Raw genomic sequence first — 22,737 nt, forward strand, 5'->3', positions numbered from 1 at the left:
CGACGACTTCTATAAGCTTAAACAAGTTAGAAATCTATATTCAAAGGCGTTGACTGTCAGTATACCAATTACTCTATTAATCAATTTCAAAATTAATCTTTTGTTTGATCTATATAATTAATGAATTAACTGACTGTGACCATTCTGCCCATGTGAGGTCTTATAAACATAGCAGTGGGCGTGGGCTGGTAGATGCTTGTAGAATAAGCTTGAATTACCCCAACTTTCTATATAGTTCCTTCGTATAGTTACTGAGATCTCAGCGTTCTTTCGGAAAGATAGACGAACGTGTCTATTGTAGGCAATTAAAAATAAAACTAACCTATAGGGTCGGATATATTATACGCGTAAGGAGTATAAACACTAAAAGTTCTTAAGAACGAATTAAACTGTGAAACTTGGGTAATACTTCACCCAAGTCTCAAACTAAGTTGAATCCCTAAAATCGAATTTTGATTAAACTCTGAAAAGCAGCTTTAAACAAAATGCTAAGACATAAGAATATATGTATGATAAAATGAAATGGTTTTCAATATTTTATAATAATAAATAAAAACTTTCCCTCTTCTCTAAAATGCAATGCACTTTATGTTAGATCAATCAGCCGAAAAGTAGGCAACTCAACTAAAAACAAAAAGGAAAATTGATTTCCCAACCCCAAGTGTTTCCCGTACAAGAAAAACAATCATTTGAATTGTACACATTGACTTTGTTTGGATATTTTATTAATTGATTTTTTTTTGTTTTTTGGTTTTTTTTTTACTATTTTGGTTTTTTGTTTTGATTTGTTTTGTTTTTTTGTTTTGTTTTGTTTTGTTTTTATATAAATTATATTCACTAAAATATCCGCGCTTAAATCGAGAAAAACATAGTTTTCGATGGATTAATAAATAACAGAAGAAAATTAATGATTCACTTGCTCTCGCTCGAGAAAAAAAAGTATAAGTATAATTATCAATAGGCTATTAATTAATAACTCCGTGTAAATTATTGGCTATCGACTATGGGCTAAATGTGCTGTGCTCTGCGGGTGGGTCTTTGGGTGGTGGGTGTTGGTTTCGGTGCTGTGGTATTGTGGAAGGCGGGCTGAGTTTATCACAGGAAATCAGATTGGAAGGTTGCCGAAAACAAGGCGTCCTGGGGAGAAATTAAATATTTTCGTGCGTTGGTGTGCGGTGCGGAGAGGGCGGAGGGTGGGAGGGCATTCAAAAGATCAATGTTTCAATAGCAATTAAAAATTTGAGACAGTTATCGAACATTGAAATAGAGAAGTGATGATGCATGTAGTATGTGGCGTGGAATCCTAATCTATAAATTCTTCACTCCGGCTGTGCCTTAGCTGAGGCGTATTTTCGATGCCAGAAAATACAGCTGCAGGCAGGTGGTCAGCATGACCGTCATGTTGCCAATGGCGATGGTCATGTGGATGCGCCGGAAGCCCTTGTGGATGCGCTGGTAGTGCGGACAGTCGACGAGGTCGCCCTGGACAAGGCTGCCCACCTCCTGGCCACTGCCGATCGCGTCCTCAATCCTGTACTTCTCGTGCATCAGCTGCAGCATCGGTGGCACCAGATACAGACGCACCACCACCTCAATGGCAGCCGCCAGCGCCAGCGAACCCATCTGGATGCCAGCCGCTGTAGTCCAGCCAGTAAGGAAATACTTGGCATACACCACCAGCATCGTCAGACTGAGCATGGCGTTCAGGGCGAAGTAGCGCGGGAACAGGATCTGCTGGCACTGCCCAAAAATGTGACGGGGCAGGGAGAAATACAGCGAGAGACCTGAAAGGATATAGAAAAAGGGGATTGGTTAGAAATCAGGTTGGCTTTTAGGGGAGCTTTAAAAATGTAATTACGATTTTTGGATGGCTGGCCCAAATGAATCGAGTTTGATGAATGGTTTGATCATTGATCATTGATCTTAGTAGTGATCGTTGAGTAATCTACGTAGGTTCATAGTCTTCTTTTTGGAGATTGAAATATATGAGAACAGATGATCTGTAGCTATAATTTGTAGAAATGGAATTGATACTATTGATTGAAATCCGGATGCTGGGATCGGACTTTAAGTCCATGAATTGAAGAAAATTGGATCTGTACAGATCATTTCTTTATGTTCCTGAATGATAATGAAGCTCCTTTCTGAAAGATCATTTCTAGCTTTCTTTTCAAGCTTTGCTTTTAGAATAATGGATGTTCATGCTGATTCCCTGAAGATCATGTTAGTCCTGCGTCCTAAAGACACTTACCCGAGACAAATGTCATCCAGATCTGCGACCCAAAGTGGGTGGCAAAGGCGCCTAGAAATACCAGGGCCGCCAAAACGCCACCCGTTGCTGTTCTCGTCGTTGTTGCAGCGGTTTCTGTTGCTGCTGCGGTTTCTGTTGCTACTGTTGTCGTTGGGTCGATGAGGTCGCGTCCCACAGTCATCAGCACAAAGGCCAATATGCAAACGGCTATCAAGTGTGCTGGTTGTGTTGTACGCGTCAGAATTCTGCAAAAAGATAACAAAGTTATCGATAAGTAAATGGCAATCGACAATAAAAATTAGTAAATTGAAACTGAATAGAAGGGGTTTCGCCTCAAAATGACTTATAGAAGTTCTATAATTTTTATGGAAAACCAAGAAAAGTTTACAAAAAATGGTACTTCTTAAGTTATCGGATTTATCATCATTGCATATCGATTATTATTGTAGATATTATTAAAAGATTTCTAGAGCTATTAAATAAGTTAAGTGACTTAACAGTTATGGGACTGCCAGCGACCTATTTATAAAACCGAAACCAGTCTGAAGTCCCTACAATCATTGCTTCTTGGGTTCAAGTGCAAATATAACAGTTTCTGTCATATCCTTCTAGGTAATTAACCAACGCAATAGCATTGCAATCGGTAATGGTTCAAACTCCAAACTTCAAGAAATTATAGCCAACCGATTTGCGGGAAACGACGCGCTATAGGCATCGGTAAATGGGTATTACGTACACACGTGCCCCTCATGTCTGATTAGATTTGATTCGCAGCGAACTTTTGCACCGATAGCGATCGTGCGAATTCGCCGTTTCCCCCTCTCACTCTCTCGTCGTCTCTTTGCTTCTGTGCCTACGCATTTGTTGCCTCTCCGGCTCGTCGCCTCTTTCGTCTGTCATTTTTGCATATCCGTCTGTTACGTTTTTTATGTCTTTTTTGCACACTTTTCGTCGCTCGCCTTTTGTTTTTGTTGTCGTGCGGCGAATAGAGCCAAAGTGGCGTACGTGCGAAAACGCATGCAACCGAATATTGTATATTTTCGCCGCCCCCCCACCATAACCCTCTTCGTTGCTCTCGTGGAGACCAGAACTAAATGCCAGAAATTGGCAATCTCTAAGCGGTATTCATAGCATGAGAGCGTGGATAATGCAGTTCTGGGCTTGCACTTGGGGCGAATTCGGGCGAATCAGCTGGCGGCCAGCTGATAAAACGATAAAACGCGGCGAACCCAGCTGATTTATGGGAAAAAGAGAGAGGCGCGATAAAAGGCTAGGAAGTACACTTGCGTTCAAATTAATAATGACCTAATAATTGACCTAAATAATAGAAATCAATATTTTTAGCTTCTCGAAATCGAAGGACGACATTTGGAATTGTAAAAAAATATTTATAATTAAATGAACAAGAAATACTTACATAAAAATATTATTGTTATTAATGAAAATTATAATTTTTACTCAACTTTTCCTTTCCCAATACAAATTAAATTATTTTATATAAACATTTGTTCTTCGTATGCTACGTTTTTGTCCTCGACTGTACGCCTGAGAAAGCTCTGCCAGATGACGTAGGGTCCCGATCGCACTTTGCACTCCAGCAGGTGGTTGTGGATCGGTCGACAGAGAGAGAGAGAGAGAGAGAGAGAGGGAGAGCGAGACGACGAGGCGGAGAGAGCGGGTGATTCAAGGGGTCTTAGGGAACTCTGTTGACTTGCCAATTGTCGTCATAACATTGATCGATAGATAACGACCGCACCGAGACACACTCCGCTCCCCCCCGAGGGTTAACTTATCGCTTGACATTGAGTCAGCATTACGGTCAAGGTGGCTATCACTTGTTCATATTTTTAGATTCGCACACTTATCGCCAGTAATGCTGACCCAAAGACCAAGATCCTCGTGAATCATTTGAAAATGTTAGAGCTAGGTCAATGGGGGTTCCTCTATAAGTTATAGATAATCGACTGCGGAATGTCTATTTCTGTTTCTATGGGACACCACTGTACCGATCGATATCGTGCGGATCACGAGTTTGGCGTCTGCTGCCAGGCATTATCAATGGGGTGCTAACAATCTTTTTAATGGGCTTCGTTGAATTTCGCTATCTGGTCAACAAATTACCAAAGATAGCTAAAAAATATAGTCTAAGTAAACATGCTGCAAATCAATCAAGAACCTGCGACATATGAGTTCTATAATTAAATTCAAACTGGCAATAAAGAGAATAGAGAACCATCTTCTTCCTCGCCTGCTAAAGTCCTTTTGGCTAGTCTAGTCTATATATAAAAATAGAGCTAAGTGTGTCTGGAAAGTCTTCGGTTCGCTGTTTGCATAACGGTTTTGCGCCCTAGACAACGGACGGTGGAAAATCAAGTGACTATATTTGCATTTATAAATATCAATACAGAGGCGTGATCAACATGATCCGCAGCCGTGACAATGAACTGATAAGGACTGATAATGCCACCAGCATTGCGGGCTTCCCTTATGTCACCTGATGAATTTATGACTGTTTTGTAGAGGGGGCGTGTTAAGAATGTTTCCTATGATCACGAATAATTATAGATTAGTTTGAAGTTAAATATATATTAAATTGTCTTTTTTTAACCACTCATATATACTGCACTTACACCTCTGGCTGATCTTAGTATTAATACTAGTTGGCATTTAGCAATACAAAATATTTGTAATCTGCGGGGTGGGACTGCCCGAAATTAATTGGTTTTGCCACATTTTTTGTAGGCAAAAATAATTAAATAGCTCAGCGTTTCCTGTCATTTTTGCATGCCATAAACTGACTTATTGGAGGCCTTAAAGGTCGAACAACTAATAATTATACATTTTTTATTCAGTATTTGTTTTTAATAATAAATATTCCATTTCCCTTTAAATTTAAGGAAACAACAAAGGGAATTTCTTGGTAAATTACAAAGAATTTCTAACAACTTTTATAGGAATAGATGATATGGAGTATTAATAGGAAAAAATGCATTAAAATTATTACAATTCATAATAAAAGTAGTATAGATCTAGATCTTACAAAGATCCAAAGATATATCTTGAAATTTTAAAAGCTGTTTATAAGTCAATTCTAAGGTTACCCATTACGAGTACAATTTAGTTTTTGAAAGAGACTCACGTGTAAATGCGACTGGCCTGCAGCTGGGCCACCAGGCAGGTAATTCGCTCGGACACCTGTCGCGTCATCTGGGTGCCGATGGCCAGGGCGTCGTCCATTGACGGCTCCATCGAGCTCAGTTTGCGCTGCTGCTGAGCCTTCAAAGCAGCGGCGCTTACGGCCAAGGGTTCATCCTCCTGCAGTTCCATCTCCTTGAGCATTTGCTGCTGCTGCTCTTGTTGGAGCCTGCGAAAATGTGGGCAGAATCGCAGGAGGTCACTTCTGGGTGTTTGGGAGGTGGGAGAGGAGGTGCTGGTCATAGGAGTGGTCTCAACCGCTGTTGGGGATTTCATAAGGGTTTCGGTAACGCCGCTATCCTCGCTATCGCTACCAGTGATCGAGGAGGAATCACTGTTGCTGCTGCTGCTGCTCAGTTCGAGATCCTCGAGGAACTGCTGTTCCCTGTGCAGATCCTGCTGCTCCCTCCTCAGCTTCTCCTTCCTCTCGCGCTTCTTCAGGGTGTACTTGACACTCTTCACCGCCTTCGATGGCATTCCACAGGCCATATAGCGTTCGATCTGCTGCTCGTTGTTTTTCTCCACGATCCCTGAATTGTGGCACATCTTTGCATTGGTTTCTTTAGCTCCTTTTCCAAATGGTAATCCTCTCTTGTTGCTCTTTGATTTCTTTTTTTTTTTTTTGGCACTCTTCTTTGTCTCGATTCGCACAGCAAAAAAAAACTTTTTTTTGGGGTTACTTAACTTTCCGTTTAACGATATTATTTTGGATTTAGGGATTTTTCCACACCGCGTTTTTTGTGTTTTGATTCAGATTTTGATTTTGATCTGGGGCTGGGTTAATTTTTCTGGGGTGGTTATGTTTAGTCTGGATTCCGGGGGGACTAAGAGCGACACGCGGCGCGTTAAGGTGTGCGATTTTGAATGGGAAGTCGGCGCTGCCATTAGGTTTTATATATACCGCCGACAACGCCAGTTCTTGCGCCAACGTCGCTGTTCGCTCTGCTTCCGCTCTCTTTTGCTTTGGTCTCGGAGAACGCTCCACTCTCTCTCTCTCTGCTCTTCGGGATCCCCTTTTGCACTCGGATCGAAGCACATCGGATGAAATCGGCGAAGCTGATGCAACAGTGGGCCCAATTGCGTTGCGGGCTGCCCAGTAATCTAGTTCACCATGATCGCGTTCTTTCTTATCCGCAAAGTGCATATTTCTGTCTACGAATTTAGGGCTGTCAATAAAAGCAGATGATTAAACAGCTAGTCTTCCATTTAAATCAATCACTCGTTTAAGTATTAATCATAGTTTAGGGATAGATATACCCTCTTGTTTAACTCTGGAAAGGCTACGTTTCGTTTAAAAGGGAATCAAGTAACTGCCTTAAATGGAAATTGCCTTCAGCTTCATTTAATTATACTTTTTAAACAGTTCAAAAGTAGAATTTGCAAAGCAAAACAACAAGATAAGATTAATCGAGTGAATTATTATTGTGAGATAATTTTAAATCAAACAAACAAATGGATTTATTTCAAGTTTCCTTTCCTCTTTGCACTTTTTAATTTTTCTTTAACTTCAAAACTTGCGTGGCCCCGACTTGAGCTCACATTGCGCACCACAAGCTCAGCACCAAGCCCACTGTGCGATGCATTTAACGGGGAACATCCCCGAAGAGCGGGTAAGAGTGAGAGGTTAGGGATTGGGAGGCTGGGCTTTCACAGGCTGTCTCTTAAATCCTAGGCCCATTCAGTTATTTAAGAGAACCGCCGCCTTATCACCACAAAGTCTCAATTAACGGCGGCTGTCACGCTGCGATCGTTTGGCAATATGCCGCCGTATAAGCACCTGACAAATGGACGCCACATGTGAATAGTTTTCGGCCCAACCTTCAGCCGGCCCTTCCTCCTCTCTTCTCTATTCTTCCTCCTCCTGTTTCTCTCTCTTTTTGTCGCCAAAAACTTTCCTACAATGTTGCGGCGAAAAACAAATTTTGAAATTGAGTGAGAAATGCACATGGAGTAAATTCCTTCGACGTCACCATCGATCGAGCAATCCCCGGTCCGTATATGTATTTCCTTGGATCCACCAATTCTGGTTTACCAAGCGTGAGTCGTCCGTCTTAAATTCGGCGAATGGATTCCGATTCCGATCACTGACGTCGACTGGCTCGTTCTTTTCTCGATTCGGAGAAACTCTCCAACGGATATTTGATATGTGATTGGGAAAAATCTGAATATCTATTCAGAAGGGGAAGAACTTCTAAGAGGGCCAATCAATCTGTGTTTTAGTACTACTAATAATCAATCATATATGTATGTATATACAGAACTAATCATTCCGAAACCTTTCAATACTGATATAAGTTTATTACTAGAGGAAAGGCACCCCACACCGAAGACTAATTGAAAAAAAGAACAAAAATAGAATTGATAGGAAATGCAAATGATAAGGATTGCGAGACTGAATCACCTGGTGATTCAGTGGGCTCGTCGAGGATCTGTGACAGTGACCAGATCAGTTCAAAGTCCCGCCAGAAACTGACCATTTCTTGCTACCTTACGAATCTTTCACCCACATAATGCGCAAAAAATGAAAACTCTGGCGAACGTGCTGGCGAAAAATAGAATAAACAAACTGATTAGTTGATTAAAGGTCAGTTTTTTTAATCTGGGACCGACCGCGCAAAGGCTAATCATGGCCAATCAACATTATCCACCCGATCCACCCCATTGCCCTGCGATATATCCGTAGCAGTGCCACCGATTCTTGAGAGCCACCGTGAGTGGGCAAGAATTCCCGACCAATGTCACGATGTCCAGCCAAATTGGGTGACCAAAAGCGGAATTAATGACATTATTTGTATGCAACATTTGGAGGCGATCGGCCAAAAACGATCGTCTCGATCGGAGGAGAGATCTACGTCCGGGCGTAGGTAACGCAGCAGAACGAAATGGCTGGGAATATGGAAGGGATTGTGGAACCGCAATTAGATAATGAGCAGTTTGTGGGCAGCCATCGATCGGCCAGGAATCGTATATAGAAAGTACTCTCCATGTACATCTTATCGGTTCGAGGAGATCCCCTTGTCATGTGGCGCACGTTCAACGAGTTGGCGGCCCCAAAAACAAGAAAAAAAAAAACAATATTAATGAATGAATCTTGAAATCGAAAAATCTGCAAATGGCAATCAATCGATCAATCAGTCAGTCGAACAAATGCAACGATCGATAAACAGGGGGGGGAGGAGTTACAGAGCTCAAAGGTTGCTAGGCAGGAATGTGGCAACGGATGATTAGTCTGTACTTCCAGTTAAAAATTAATCACTTTGAAAAGCCTAAAAACTAAAATCGTTACTTAAAAAGCCTATAATCTAAATTCCTAACAAATCCCCAAATAGATATATCAATTTGATGATAACTTTTTTTTTAAGTTTTTCGAAATAAATCATTCAGGAAATTGGTTAGTTATAGGTAGTATATGGTTAGCAGATTATATAACGATTAAGTATAGCTATTCGTAGGATGTCGACATTAATAACATTATAAATTATCTGCTTACACGTGGCAGAGAGTACTATAAATAATACAAAGTAGGATTTATCGATTTTCGGCAGTAAATTAATTACAAATAATTGTTTTCACCAGAAGGCCGAAGATGGCTAATGAAATAGGTTAAAAGGAAATGGTCATATTTATACCATGATTTGTGTCAAGTTAATGCGGATTCAAAGAGTGTTAAGCTATTAGTTAAGTTGAGATTTCAATTTAAATAATATTAAAAATATGCAAAATCTGTTTTATGGCAAAATCTGGCATGGTTTTGCATTTTTCGAAGATCGTGCAGACTCATCCACCTGGCTTTTGACTATTTGGACTTTGTGGCTATCATCTTGGCATTCGATTAGTTTTTATATTTATAGTTCCTCTTGGTTTGTTGTTGGCTTTTTCATTTTGATACGTGGGCCAAGTCGGGTTTCTTGTTTCTTCGGTGACTCGGTGGCGAATTCCGATTCATTTTGCCTCAAATGCGGACGTGCCGGCCGGTTTTCGCGTCATATAGGCCAAAAGATGGGAAATTTCAGGGGTGGTAGGGGGAACTCAATAGATTAGGGGGGACACTCGGTGATGTTGTTTTCCCTTGGCACCTGACGCACACCAAACATTTTTTGAAGAGAGCTGATGAAAGATGTCTGCGTCAGCATCAGCTGCCGATTGTGGCGTTGATCCAATAAGAAGAGGGGTGTGAGAGGGGGGTTGGGGTATATTTCCACAATACCCGACCACCCTTTTCCGCCCCTCGGGAACCACCCCTTTTTCCACACCCACCCACGCGCCTTCACTCAATCATTGTCCGAATTGCGGCGTAATCCCTTCGTGGGGAAAACAAAAAAGCAGCGGCCCACGTGAGCGGTCTAAGTGGATCCAGATATATGGGTCTATGGGTTGTCAATTGGTTGCAGACACGCCCATCGCCTGCTTTTGGGGCGTCATATGAGTCATCTAAATCACCTGGAAACCGAAGCGTAGATTACTGACAACTCAATTAGCGCCGAAAGTTACGAAAAATATGAAATCAGTTTGCAAGGCAGCCGAAATTGTACAAATATTTGCCAGTAACAAAAAATGTCTAGAAAGTCCTTGAAAGTTTTTGTTTTTCTTTAAATAAAATTGGATTTATAAATAGATAAAGTTATGGGAACATAACTTGGAAACAAAGGTGTAGATATTTACATTCATGATCTTAGGGGGGTCTCTTTACAATATTATTTTGTAACTTAAAGTCTGTAAAGTTTTAGAGATTGAGTGTCATGTCCAAGCAAAGTTAAAAACATTTTATGATTAAAAGAAAGCTCCAAAGCTCTCAAAAGGGTAATAACATTTCAATAACAAGTGAAAATGCCCAATTTTGGTATTTCACCATGAGTTCGACTGTTCTGCGGGTTTTTGGCTTGATAAGCGGCTGCAAAGAGGGCTGGAAAAGTTCGAGAGAGCGAGAAAACTCCGCTGCATTTGAACTTCTGTTATCAGCGGCAGTTAGTTAGTTGTTGACGACAGTCGATTTTGTTTACAAGTCAATCATATTGTTCGCACAACGCCGTCGTGTGCAGCGATCGACATTTATTTGTATTTACTTGTTTTTTTTTTTTTTTTGTTTCTTCTTTTCACGGCCCACTGTTGCCGACTGGCCGCCGCTGCTCTGTGCGACTCTCTTAGAAACAAAGAGAGCACCTCTCTTCGAACTGCTTATCACAGCAGCGAAAGCAGCAGCAGGTTCAATGGCTCTTGAATGTGCCTTTTCGCAGCGATCTTGTCTGCTCTCCCTATGATCTACATACACGCGTATTTGGGCAGGTCAGTTAGGAGCAAACAAGAAGCGGAAAAGCACATAAAACAGAGCTGAGCTAATAAAAATGGGGAAATAATTAAGCCCGATCGGCGATAATTGAGGCGCATAAGTGGGGATCGATCGGATCGCCATCTGTGGCATGCACCAGGAGAATTCTTTGCAGTTGATCAGTTGCCATGGCACAGAATGCTCTTGGGAGTGATCTTTGACTGGGTGGCCAGATTAAGGCAATCAGTTAGAAAAATTCCACAAGAATTCCTCTGGTCAGTCTGGGCAAAAATAAAAAATATGAATATATTAATAGTAAGGAATTATTTAACAAGGAATATTATTTAAAAATATTACAATATTATTTAACTTACTTAAGCTATAATTACTTGATTAATTCTTGTTAAACTTAACGCTTAAGTGCTTATATTATTTTTTTAAGGACTTAAAGTATTTAATTTAAATTGGCTTTGATCTTGTATTTGGCCATAACTCATAATAACGACGTCGACAAAGATTTATTTCACTTTAAAAGGTATCCCTGAAATTTATTCATGACTTTAAGCCCAGTTAACTCCTCTTTTGGCCATCACATTGTTGCATTTTCCCATCAAAAAATGAGATCAGAGATTGGCCAAAGTAGGGTAGAGCATTATCTCTGGCCGACGATCGTTCGCAAATTGCTCTGTTTCGGTTTTAAAATATATATATACTCGGGTATATATATACTTTTTTGGAATTCTTTCGCTTTCATTGATTTCAATTTGCAAATTGCGGGCGGCTCAACGGAATTGAGCTTTGTTTCCCACAGCAAAGGAATAACGACCCCATCCCCGTTCCGAGTTCCCGGGTTCCCATTTCGATGGCAGTCCATCATGTATGCCAGTTTGAGTCCGTTCAGCCGGCAGTTCATCATCATCTAGAGGCCGCTAATCTGTCGCATCTGTAACTGTACACTGAAAGTAATTACGAGCCTGTTTTATGATGGATTTACAATATGATGATTGATCGATTTGATTCGATAGTAATATTATCTATAAATCACTTATATATTCAATATAAAGTTTTCAGTTGGAAAATTCAAAAAAATTATATATCATAGAAGCTGCAATGTTAAGCTTTCTCAAAAACATATTTTTAATATTTACTAAAGTATTTAATTTCTGTTTTAACCTCATCTTTTGGGAATACATCACATCATTCAAATATTGTCCAAAAGTTAGGTCGAAATTTGTACTTTCTTTCTGTACTTTCTTGTACGATCGACTTCGAGTTTTAATAATTATTAACTCTCTGTCCAACAGATTATTCTGACCTGATTTCCTCTTAGTTAATTAGGATATTTTCTTGCCGTGTACTCGTATCTGTGACTGCGACTCTTTCTTCTCACTGGCTGTGGATTTTGTTTTCATTTTTTATGCTTTTTTTTTGTGGCTCTCTGAGCTGCAGTTGGTGGCTCAGTGGGTTTAGTGGTTCGGTGTCTCGGTGGCTCTATAGCTCTGTGGAGAGTGGCCTACGTGACTCGGGAATCCGCGGCAATGTCCGACGACCGACTGGCGACCGGCGACTGTTGCAAATCGAAACGATTCGCTGGATCCGCTGGATCCGCCACCAAAACCTGCCCCGGATCACAATTTGTCCGCGCCGCCCGGGCAAACCTCTTGATTATGTTATTTATTTATTTAGCCATGCTCGTTAATGTTTAATGTTACTGCCGCGCGTCGTCTCAGCAACAATATACGATATATATATATATGATTCAAAATCCCGTCGAAACCAAACCCCAATCGGCCTGATATGAAAGTCCTTTGTCTTAAGTCGACCAGGCAACACTCTGAATGAAAATGTTATTAAAATTAGTATTCCGGTTCAAAATTTTACAAGTTCGATGACATCTTCGCAAAAGGCAGAAGAAAGCTTTAAAGAAAGAAACCTTTTGGAGCTACAAATCGGATTAAATAGCTTAAAGTTTGTTAGCAAAAATCGATTTTTTCGATTTAAAGAAGGTAACTTTATTCATTTTCATAACTTAACTTGGTAAAATTTCAAAAACTTATCAACTAAAATGTTAGAGATGACTTTAACCTTTGCCATGACATGGATTTTTACTTCTTCTAATTGTTAACTTTTCAGAATATTTTTTCCATTTAAGAAATTAAAAGCTTTCGCCTGAAAAAAGGAAACTAAGATTTGTCCTACAACCTTTTCCTTTCAATAAACTTATGGATGACTTTTTGGCAGATACTTTATGGATACATAATAAAAACTGCTTTCCCATTAAGTTATAAATCTTTTCATTACTTAAGCCGTCACAAAGCCAATATATATATGATGTATGATTCTCAGTGCTGTTTGAATTTCAAAACTTGTATACCTCAAAACTAGAGTAGCGGAAAATTGAAAACTGCTGTCGTTTCATGTTGCTCGATGCAATGCGATAACCTCCGATGTTGCTGCTGTTGGTGTTGGTGTTGCTGTTGTAGGTGTTGCTGCTGCTGCAGTAGCAATATTGCCCCGATCTATAGACGACCCCCTGGGGCAGAAGCAGGGACGCGGGGCTACTGCTGGGGACACGTTGGCCTGTCTAACGGCTGCGTCAGCAAAACACACAGCACTTTTCGGCATGGCAACAGCTTTGCCTTGCCGTGTGGCTGTTGCTACCACGAGTCTTACATTTTGGCCATGTGATCGGCGTCTTGGCTTTTTGGCTCTCGAGGGGGTGGGGCATGGGTAGGGTGGCCTCCCCAAAAAAAAACTGGTCGCAGCTAAAGCTCATCAACGCCTACGTTATGCGAAGACATGGAAAAAATCTGCTTAATTTTTTAAGTTTTCAAACATGAAAGCTAACTAACTAATTAAACTTATTAAAGTATAAATTTAACATAAATTATTTAGCATAAACTTAAAGCTTGCCTAGTCCTTTCCATAAATATGATGTATTCTTAATAAAGATAACCTTTTGGACCTTCTAAGGTGACTTCTCTCAGTGTAGCCTCAATGAAATAGGAACAGGTAAACAGGTGGGAAAAGGGGGCGTGCTCTTGTTATACTTGACTCAATGCAAAGCAGTTAACACTCTTGATCAGCAATAATATTTGCTTTTTTTTTAGTTGTTTATTTGTCTGTTTGCCTGTTTGGTTTTCGTGTTAAGTGTTACATCTACTTGGCAACAGAGAATGCTTAGAGATTGAACTCAGCGGGAGATTTTTGGCCAAGAATCTTGGGAGTTTCCGTTACTCTGATGTATCGTTTATTTGCTTAGTTTCTTTGTTAGTTTTTTTTGGCCAAGAGACATAAACTTGGTACTTGATGTGTCTATCAAGGGGAAAGCAATGTTATAAATTCAATGAATGGTGGAAGTTTTCTAGGGAGGGAGAACTTCTGGAGTGCTGTTAGTTTTAGGAAAATGAAAATTGTTACATAGAAGCTGACTTATCAGGGAAAGCTTCCTTTTCCGGTTAGGATCTCAGTGTGTGTTGGGGCACCTAATAATTTAAAGACATTAAATGATTAATCAAAAAACAATCTATCAGTTTAGTAAGTTTAAAAGTAAATAAGCAAAATAAAGAGCTACTTCCGTTAAATGGGCTGACAAACAAAAAGCCAATAAATATATTTAATTGATCCTGAAGCTGTCGCAATAATCATTAACTTTATTGATCACATTTTGCAGGTGTATCTGGCACTTTTCCAGCCGCTGCACGTGACTCGCCACCAGTTCAAGAAGGTGCTCAACTGCATGAAGGTGATACGTGCATTGAAGTACCAGGAGGTCTATGCCCAGGAGAAGGTCACCAAGGTCGACAGCCTGTCGCTGGTGTTGAGTGGCAAGTGAGTACAAAGATGCCACCACTTCCTCCATTGGAATGACTAATTTCCATGCTAATTGGTCCACAGGTTGGTGGTGTCGCAGCATCAGCGAGCCCTGCACATTGTGTTTCCCCATCAGTTCCTAGACTCGCCGGAATGGTTTGGCGTCTCGACCGATGACTACTTTCAGGTGGGTGTCCCCCCATCCTTCACTCGATCATCATCAATATTAAGATTGACTCTTTTGACAGGTCTCCATCATGGCCATGGAGGAGTCGCGGGTGCTGATCTGGCACCGCGACAAGCTCAAACTGTCAATTATGGCCGAGCCTTTCTTGCAGACCGTCTTCGATCACATTCTCGGTCGGGATGTGGTCAAGAAGCTGATGCAGGTCACCCAGGTTGGTTCAGTTTTCTAAACCTTAAAGTTAAAACAAATCTAAGAAACCTATTTTAGTTAGTAATCATGAACTTAACTCTCTCTATAATCAATATACCATAACTTTCGATTCCAGGTGAGCGAATCGATAGCCAGCAATGGCTTCCTGCCTTCGGGAGGATATGCGGAGGATGCGGAGGACAAGCCCATGTTGATACTCAAGAAGAGTGTGGACGTGGGCCACGGACTGACGGCCCTGATCAACCGGCAGCTACAGGGTGAGTGAGACTTCCGCGACCCTTAAACTGTTCCCCTCTCTCTCTCTCTCCGTTATCTATTGACTGTCTACCTAGTCATGTACAGCGGCGGTTAACAAAATAGTAGCGACTGCAAAAAATTTAACAAGCCAAGCACTAACTTTTATTGTAATCTTTTGTTTAAAATTAACCAATTAATTTGTATTTATTAATTATAAAAATAAAAAAAATGTTTTTTTTTTAATTTTAGTTTTTAACATTTTTATCATTAAATTCTCATAGTAACTGTTATTTATTCTGCAATATAAATAAAAGCAAATATTTTACAAGCACATTACGCACTTTCTCTTCATAAATTTAAAAGCACTTAATATTAACAGTTAAGTTTGTGTAAATAAAAAATAAAAATCGCTTAAAAAACAAAACAAGTGACTTCGGGATTTTTTAAAAATATTTTATTCATAAATATTCTTAAAACGTAAAAAATCGCTACTATTACTATGACCGCCGCTGTACTAGGCTCTCCCCACGCTTTCATTAACTTTCTTGGTGTTTGGGGTTCTTGATTTCTTCACCTTCGTCCTTTGTGTGCCTCTCTTCCCCTTCCTTGTCTCTCTCTCTCTCTATATCTCTGTCTCTCTCTGTTTGCACGCTTTCTGCATGGCCAAAGATCCTAACCTCACATGAATTAAACCCGTAATATAGTTTAATTTATGATTTGTTTCTTACTCTTTCGTTGTTGTTTTATATTTTTGATGTATTTTCTGTGCATTTTTGATTTTTGGTTTCGTTTTGTTTTTTACTTTTCTACGCCAAAACTCTAATTTTAGAAGAGCATGTTCCTTTACTTGGTCGCACGTACAAACAACAACAACAACAACAACTACTACTACTGCAACAACATCAACAACAACAACAACTCGTACAAGAAGCTACAACAACAACAACAAGCGCCAACAACATCGAGCAAAGTGCAATCTGAAATTATGCAACCGCCTCGCCGCTGCTCAACTTGCCACGAACCGAATTCAGAGCACTCCTCCGCCCCTTCACCTTTGACCCTGCACAACAACAACAACAACAATAATAAGAACAACAAGAACAACACCATCACCACCCACACAAGCAAACAATCATCAATCATCGGTCAGCTATCAGCTATCAATCACAAGCAGCAACAACAGCAACATCGCGATCACCAGAAAAGAGCTGTCGAAAAAATCTGGAAGCTATCCATCTAAAACCGCATCTTGAATCCCACATATAATCATCTCATATCTAGTATTTAGTATAGTAACTAGCACTAGCTAAACAAACATCTAACACATCTAATCGTTCTATTAGCCAACTTTGTATCCATCAGCCAGTCACTTGATTTTTAATGTAAACTTTTTGTCTTGGGAAACATAAACTTTCCATGCCAGCGGAAAAGGCAGGGTTGACAGGTCAAGGGAGTATTTGCCACTGAGCAGTCCCTTTGATTAAGTAAGCATGAAAACGCTCTTGAAGTAATCTTAGATTATATAACTGATGTTAGTAATACCTCTAAAAACCCAATTAAGACATATGAAATCAAAAAGGAAACTTGCTGACACGGCAGCAACGACGTTATAAATGATTCAACACGCTCCCTGGATCCTTGGCAAAAAAGAGTATCGTTAGCCGCAAGTCAAACCAGTTGTAAGAATTGTAATTTATTTAGACTTATCATGGCTGTAAGCTGAGTTGCAGTCAGACAAGACACTTGATTGCTCATGAATTAGTTTCGGTTTGAGTGGGCTTTTCGATTGAACACGAACAGACGGCTAGCCAAGGTTTAGACTTTAAATTAATTGATTTTGGTTTTCATTTCAAATTGAGTTTATTAATATTTCAAATAGAACATAAAGCATATTAGTGATTTTTAAAGATTTTATGGTAAATGTATTATCAGCAAGTTCATTTTACAAGGGACTAATCATGGATACTAACAAGTTAAGATAGTCATTGTGAGTAGTTTGGGAACAGCAGGTTTGATCAACAGCACTTGAGTTTCAGGTTAATACTTAAGAACTCAAGATCGATCGGCCTGCTGACAGGTGATAAATGAACTTTTCCGCTGGCCCAAGAGTTTTTTTTTTTCAATTGGTTTGCATTTAATGGAAATTTACTGTGCTGGCACATCCATCAACCCTATTATACCTTCCATTAACACATTATCTTTTTTTTTTTCTATAGTATTTCTATGCCTTGATTTGTTGATTGATTTGCATACAAATTGAGCTTGAAGAAAGCGTGAAAACTAATTAGAATTAATGTCGAATAATATTTGATAATGTTAAGCAATACATAGCCTAAGTTCTTGTACATACGCTATATATCTACATATATATATATGTATATATATATATAATATATATATATGTCTGCTGTACATAACCCCGCAAATCCGAGAACCCCTAATCCAATGCTACCCCGAGAAAGTGTAATAAACAAATAGGAATCAATGTGAATGTAAACAAGCCAAAAACGAAAAACGAAAACTAATAAAAAAACGCATATAATATAATATCGAGATGAAGTATTGAGATTAATCCGCTAAGTTTTTTAAGAGGCAACCAACCTATTCACAGGCACGCGCTCGGCCATTTGACATCATTAAAGGCATTGATATGTTTTTTATTTTAATTCGCTTTATTTGGCCAGCCGCCACGAGGAAAAACAAAACAATACTTGTTATTTAATTAAACAATTTGTCTGTTGTCGCGATCGGTGATCGGTGATCGCTGATCGCTGATCGCTGATCGCTGATCGTCGATCGCCGCGTGTTGATGGCGATCGCTTGTTCGTCTGTGCAGGGAAATGGAAAACAAAATAGCAGCTTGCATGCCCATAAACTCACACACAAAGTGCAGCCGACAGCAGTATGCACGCCTTGCCACGCCCCCTGCCCACACACTTCCGCCCATCTACAATGCCCGCTAAGTGGTTTAATGGTGTCGAAAGAAAGCAGGAAGAATCTTTAAAGCAGAATAATGAGAATTTCTGAGAAATTCTTTTTTTTGGGATAAAGTATCTTAGTAGGTTGTACTATTTCTTTTTTCACCAACTCAAGTGTTAGTCAAATGATTTTAAATTGAATGTATATATCACTTTGGTTTATTAACACCGCCGATCGACATGTGAAAGTAAACTTGGAACCTAAAAATAATCGCCATTTGCCTTGAGGGTCTGAAAATAGCTTTCGGTACTAATTAGAAGTCGAGCGTTAGTTGTTCTATTTCGGGAACAGTAAATATTGAGTAGTAAAATATTTAACCACCTGATAGAGATATCGCACACAGTCGATTTGTAGTGTTTCTAAGTGTGTTACACATGTTAAATATAAATATATATGTATGCCACGCCCCCCTTTCTCCTACTGATTTTCACCATCAACGACCACAAATTTTCTATCTATGTTTGATTTGTGATGAAATTTATGTATTTGATTTTCTATTTTTTCGGTGACTTTGATTTTGTTGTATGTCTAACGTAAACGTTCCAAACCAAAACTCCATCATAAACGTTAATCAACAACAACAACAACAAAACTACAACAACAACACCACCAATCCAAACCAACAACAACAACCACGACAAACAGCCCTGCCCAGGATATCGAAGTATTACGACTGCGGTAAGTTGAAAGTCCTATAAGGACACGGATCTTAAGTTTCGGAAACCGAAACCACAAATGCCCTTGCAGACCGATTGCTATATACGAAATGTTTTAGTTTCTGGTCCGATCAACTTGAATGAGATATTTTCTGGGATTTGGTGATCTTATACAGAGCATAGGTGTAATATCTAAAGGGATTTTTAGATCACTTTCATGACCCAAAAATTAAATTGGAAACTTTTCCCAAAAGTATTTCATAAATTTGATTTTTAAGAAAATTTTCACGATACAAAATGTATTTTTTATAGAACATTAAGAACTGAGAGATAAGTTGACTTTTGTCCGATTCTACGAGTATTACCATCCAAAATATTCCCATTCCCTCTGCAAGGGTCTAGAGAAAAAAAACACCAACGACAACAGCTGCTCACCGCGTATGTACGTATGCTAGTCTGTGTGTGTATCCGTCTCTTTCTCTGTCCATACACCTATCTCTGTCTCTCAGTCGGTGTTCAAGTTTATGTAGTGTGACCGTTCGTGTGCCTGCTTTTAGATTTGTGCATGCAAAAGTTTTAAAATTGTTATTTTGGATTTAAATTAAACGAAATTTATAAAATGTTCGTAAGATTTGGGAGTTTTTGCCTCAGCCTCTTCCCCTCTTTACTCCTGAAGCCACTTGTGAAATGAAAATATTTATGATTCCCCTTTCTCTCTCTTTTTTCTCTATGTGTCTCTTTCAGCTGGGGATCCTAACTCTTGGCGCCTTGGAAGGATCGACGAGACGGACCACGAAACGGCCGTTTGAGAGGGATCGAGATGAAATATTTAGACTTGTGTTTTTGAGTATTATTAGATGTATATTTTAGGCAATACTGAGGAATGGTAAAGCGGAAATCCAACAGATGGATCCGTGGAAACCAAATGCCATGAGTCGTTCGTTATACAGAATTATTTATATACTATATGGCGAAGGTAACAACTGGATTAGGGCTATTCTTCTCGCGATCATTGCTTAAGATTATCCCCTCCTTGAATTTGGTTTCTTACACTTTTCAATTAAGTAAGATTCATGGGGTATTTCTAAAGCCAAAATTGTTGTTAAATATTCGATTGGGCTTACGGAGATTGAGTTAACTTTGAAATTAGTGCCGAAAATGTATTTGAATATTTTTTTTAGAAGCCACCACGAGAAGAGTACGCCTTTGGGAAGGAGAATGGAGATATATATGTATACACAAATTATATATTAATTAAAACTAGTCTAGTTGCAAATTGTATTACGTTATGACTACGGATTAGACGAATGACAAACAAAGAGCAGAATTAGAGGGAGGAAAACTGAAATGAAATGTTTATTAATTAAATGGAGAAAATGTATTTTTTTATTACCCTAAAGTTAAGAGATTATAAACGAAACCCAAAAACCCAAAAAGGAGAACGAAAAATGAAGAAAGAAAAGCTAAAAAACTAAAAAACTAAAAAACTATAAAAAACAAATTCGTTGAGTGTGCAATATACAGATATAAATACACGATATGTACATGAATATATATGAGTAGTTAACGGATAAATATGTTTGTGGCTACTCCCCGCTAGATGCAAATCGAGAAAACAAGAAAAACATTCCATCGTTGATTGAGCCGCCCCCTATATAGCAATCATTACAGTTTTACAGTTTACATACTCGTACAGTTCCCGCCTAAATTGTCACCTCAATCACTCAATCACTTCCTGTCGAATGATACCACTAACCGAAAACGGTATTAAAGTTCGTTTTCCCCTATCTATATTTGATAGCCCTTGTTGCTTTTGTATCTATGTGCCTGAATTTATGCATGTGCATCAATCGAAACTTGAATAATATGAGAGTCGAAAGCCCCAAAACGAAATGAATTTTGTTCAGCCATGAACATTAGCTAGGTATAAAAATAGCGCCGCAGCCAACCGGTTAAAGGAATACACATATAAATGAGAGCCTGCAAAAACCTCATTAAATGCGAAATATCATACACTGCGGGGTGGACCTGGCTAAAACCCCGAAAACACCCCATCACCCCAAAACCAACAAATACACCTAAAAACCCCATTCAGCCCCGCCCATTGAGGTTTCAAGCTGATATTCCCCGATAACACCTCATTAAAATCATTGCCATAACGCATAGAGCAGGAATTTGGTTTCACGCCCACGGAAATTTGCCCTAAATTGCAACGCATTGTATTGTATCTATCGATCCCAACGTTTGTCTCATGTAAGTTAATGGTTAGAAAAAACAGATCCCCAGATCCCCCGATCCCAAGATCCACATAGAGCCAACACAGAACTACAACCAGACCGAACTAAACCAAACCAAAACAAATAGTTCAATGTATTTCGTACCTTTGAGCATAATTAAAAATAAAGTAAAAGTGGACATGATATGAAAAACAAAGGCAGTCTTACTCTTTATTCAGATTAATAAGGGATTTGCGGGTGCCTAAAAGTATGCAATGCTTTTTGGCATACCCAAAGGAGGTAAGTTCTGCTGGCAAGGGAAAAAAGAATAAAGAGAATAAAGTAAAAATATGTTTATATTAATACTACAAAATGAATACTATTTTTTCCAAAATATATAATGTATATAATTTCACACCAATTTTCAATTTTTTTTATTATTTTCACCAATTTTCACTGTTGTAAAAGTGAAAAGCAAAAGGAAACTTAATATATTTGCATCGTAGTACCATGCGGGTTCATGATGCCCGCATAATGAAAAGCTCGTTGTTAGCCCTCCGATATGGCATAAATTGAGCCAATTACAACCTCTCCGTTCCGGGGAAGCCATTCTAGACAACCGACGAGGCCACCGAGGTTTCCCCGACAAAAAATAGACATTGTGCAGGGCTGAGCATTCAGGAATATTAAGTTTCAGCCTTGGGTGCAAAACAGTCGGAGGAGGGATTGCAATTAATGCATGCAAGTGGCCACAGATCCGGACCCAACTTTCGGTCAACAGCGAGCACAATGTCCAGTTGGCCTGCTCAACAGCCGCGGGCCAGGCCAAAACTCTCGCAAAGTTTGCCAACGACATTTTTAATATTTGATGCGGTTTTTTCAGCTGTCTGCGGTGTGGACGGGTAGTTTTACTGTCACACATAGGGAAAAATAATCAAAATATCAAGTATATAGGCTTTAGAAAGGGTTTTGAAGGATATTAAATTATTAACAGTTATATTTGAAGAAGATTTATAGTCTCTTAAAACAAACCAATACATCTTAAACACGCTTTTTGAGCTTAAAACAATTTGGAATGTATTTTAAAGAATATTTTTGTAGTCATTTGGTTTTTCTCAGTGCTTTTCAGAGCTCATCACGTTATTTATACATGCTTTTAAATTGTGTTGTCCACCTTTTGACCCCCTTCTAACTTTGTTCAGCTTCGCCTGCCGCCCACTCACTCCCTGAAAGCCGAATTGTGTGGGTGGAAAAGTTGCTCTCTTTCTGCAAACTTTAATTAAGTATATCAGTCAGGCAAGCAGTTGTCAAGCAGTGCGACAAGCAGTCAATTGCAGGCCGCATGGAAAACTGTTGCATATTTAGGGGGGCCAAAGGGATAATTAACTAAGCGGGACTTCAAAGAGTCCTGCAAACTCCAGTGTGCGCGTGTGTGTGTGTGTGTGTCTTTGACACACAAGCAGGTGGACTTAATCCCAGATTCACAGGTCCTTGCTTTATTTTTAACTCGTCGCCCGGTCACGTGTCCTGGACGCTCGCAAACATACAGTACGGCTTCTGGAAGTGGAAACTTCACACAATCGATGAAATTTTGCAGATATTTTTAAACAAAAAACATGAGATTAAATTGGGTAAAATAACTCGCACTGTGCATATGCGTTGCGGGCTTATTTAATGGAAAATACGCCAGAATGATTGAGTCCCGAAGTCGGGCAAATATTTACTCA

At 39.5% G+C, this 22,737-nt stretch overlaps 2 protein-coding genes across 4 annotated transcripts in view; one reads left to right on the forward strand and one right to left on the reverse strand.

The window, feature by feature from the left end:
* The window catches only part of LOC108117690 (blood vessel epicardial substance), a 29,745-nt gene extending 8,427 nt beyond the window's left edge, over window positions 1-21,318 (forward strand). The window contains exons 3-8 of one of the 3 annotated variants that reach the window (XM_017230218.2): window positions 14,386-14,543; window positions 14,610-14,712; window positions 14,774-14,923; window positions 15,038-15,179; window positions 18,784-18,816; window positions 19,539-21,318. In XM_017230218.2, the coding sequence (XP_017085707.1) occupies window positions 14,386-14,543; window positions 14,610-14,712; window positions 14,774-14,923; window positions 15,038-15,179; window positions 18,784-18,816; window positions 19,539-19,603 (651 nt within the window). In that variant the 3' untranslated portion in view covers window positions 19,604-21,318. Of the gene's footprint in view, window positions 1-14,385; window positions 14,544-14,609; window positions 14,713-14,773; window positions 14,924-15,037; window positions 15,180-15,988; window positions 17,896-18,783; window positions 18,817-19,538 lie in introns of those variants that run through there. The other 2 variants (XM_017230219.2, XM_017230217.2) reach the window with 2 other exon arrangements.
* LOC108117689 lies at window positions 658-6,297 on the reverse strand. Its single transcript, XM_017230216.2, has 3 exons — window positions 5,391-6,297; window positions 2,252-2,496; window positions 658-1,784 (listed from the first exon to the last, which is right to left on the reverse strand). The coding sequence occupies exons 1-3, from the start codon at window positions 5,990-5,992 to the stop codon at window positions 1,336-1,338; spliced, it is 1,296 nt and encodes a 431-aa protein (XP_017085705.1). The 5' UTR covers window positions 5,993-6,297; the 3' UTR covers window positions 658-1,335.
* Window positions 21,319-22,737: the final 1,419 nt, after the last annotated feature.

This window comes from Drosophila eugracilis, unplaced genomic scaffold (assembly GCF_018153835.1).
Source record: "Drosophila eugracilis isolate 14026-0451.02 unplaced genomic scaffold, ASM1815383v1 contig_649, whole genome shotgun sequence".
Taxonomy (NCBI): Eukaryota; Metazoa; Arthropoda; class Insecta; order Diptera; family Drosophilidae; genus Drosophila; species Drosophila eugracilis.

Bases quoted from the DNA above. Each gene is read 5' to 3' on its own strand.
- LOC108117689 (XM_017230216.2), bottom strand. From the start codon at position 5,992: ATGTGCCACAATTCAGGGATCGTGGAGAAAAACAACGAGCAGCAGATC. The intron at 2,497-5,390 runs GTGAGTCTCTTT...ATCTTTTTGCAG, and splicing joins CAGGCCAGTCGCATTTACAC to AATTCTGACGCGTACAACAC. The intron at 1,785-2,251 runs GTAAGTGTCTTT...ATATCCTTTCAG, and splicing joins CTGGATGACATTTGTCTCGG to GTCTCTCGCTGTATTTCTCC.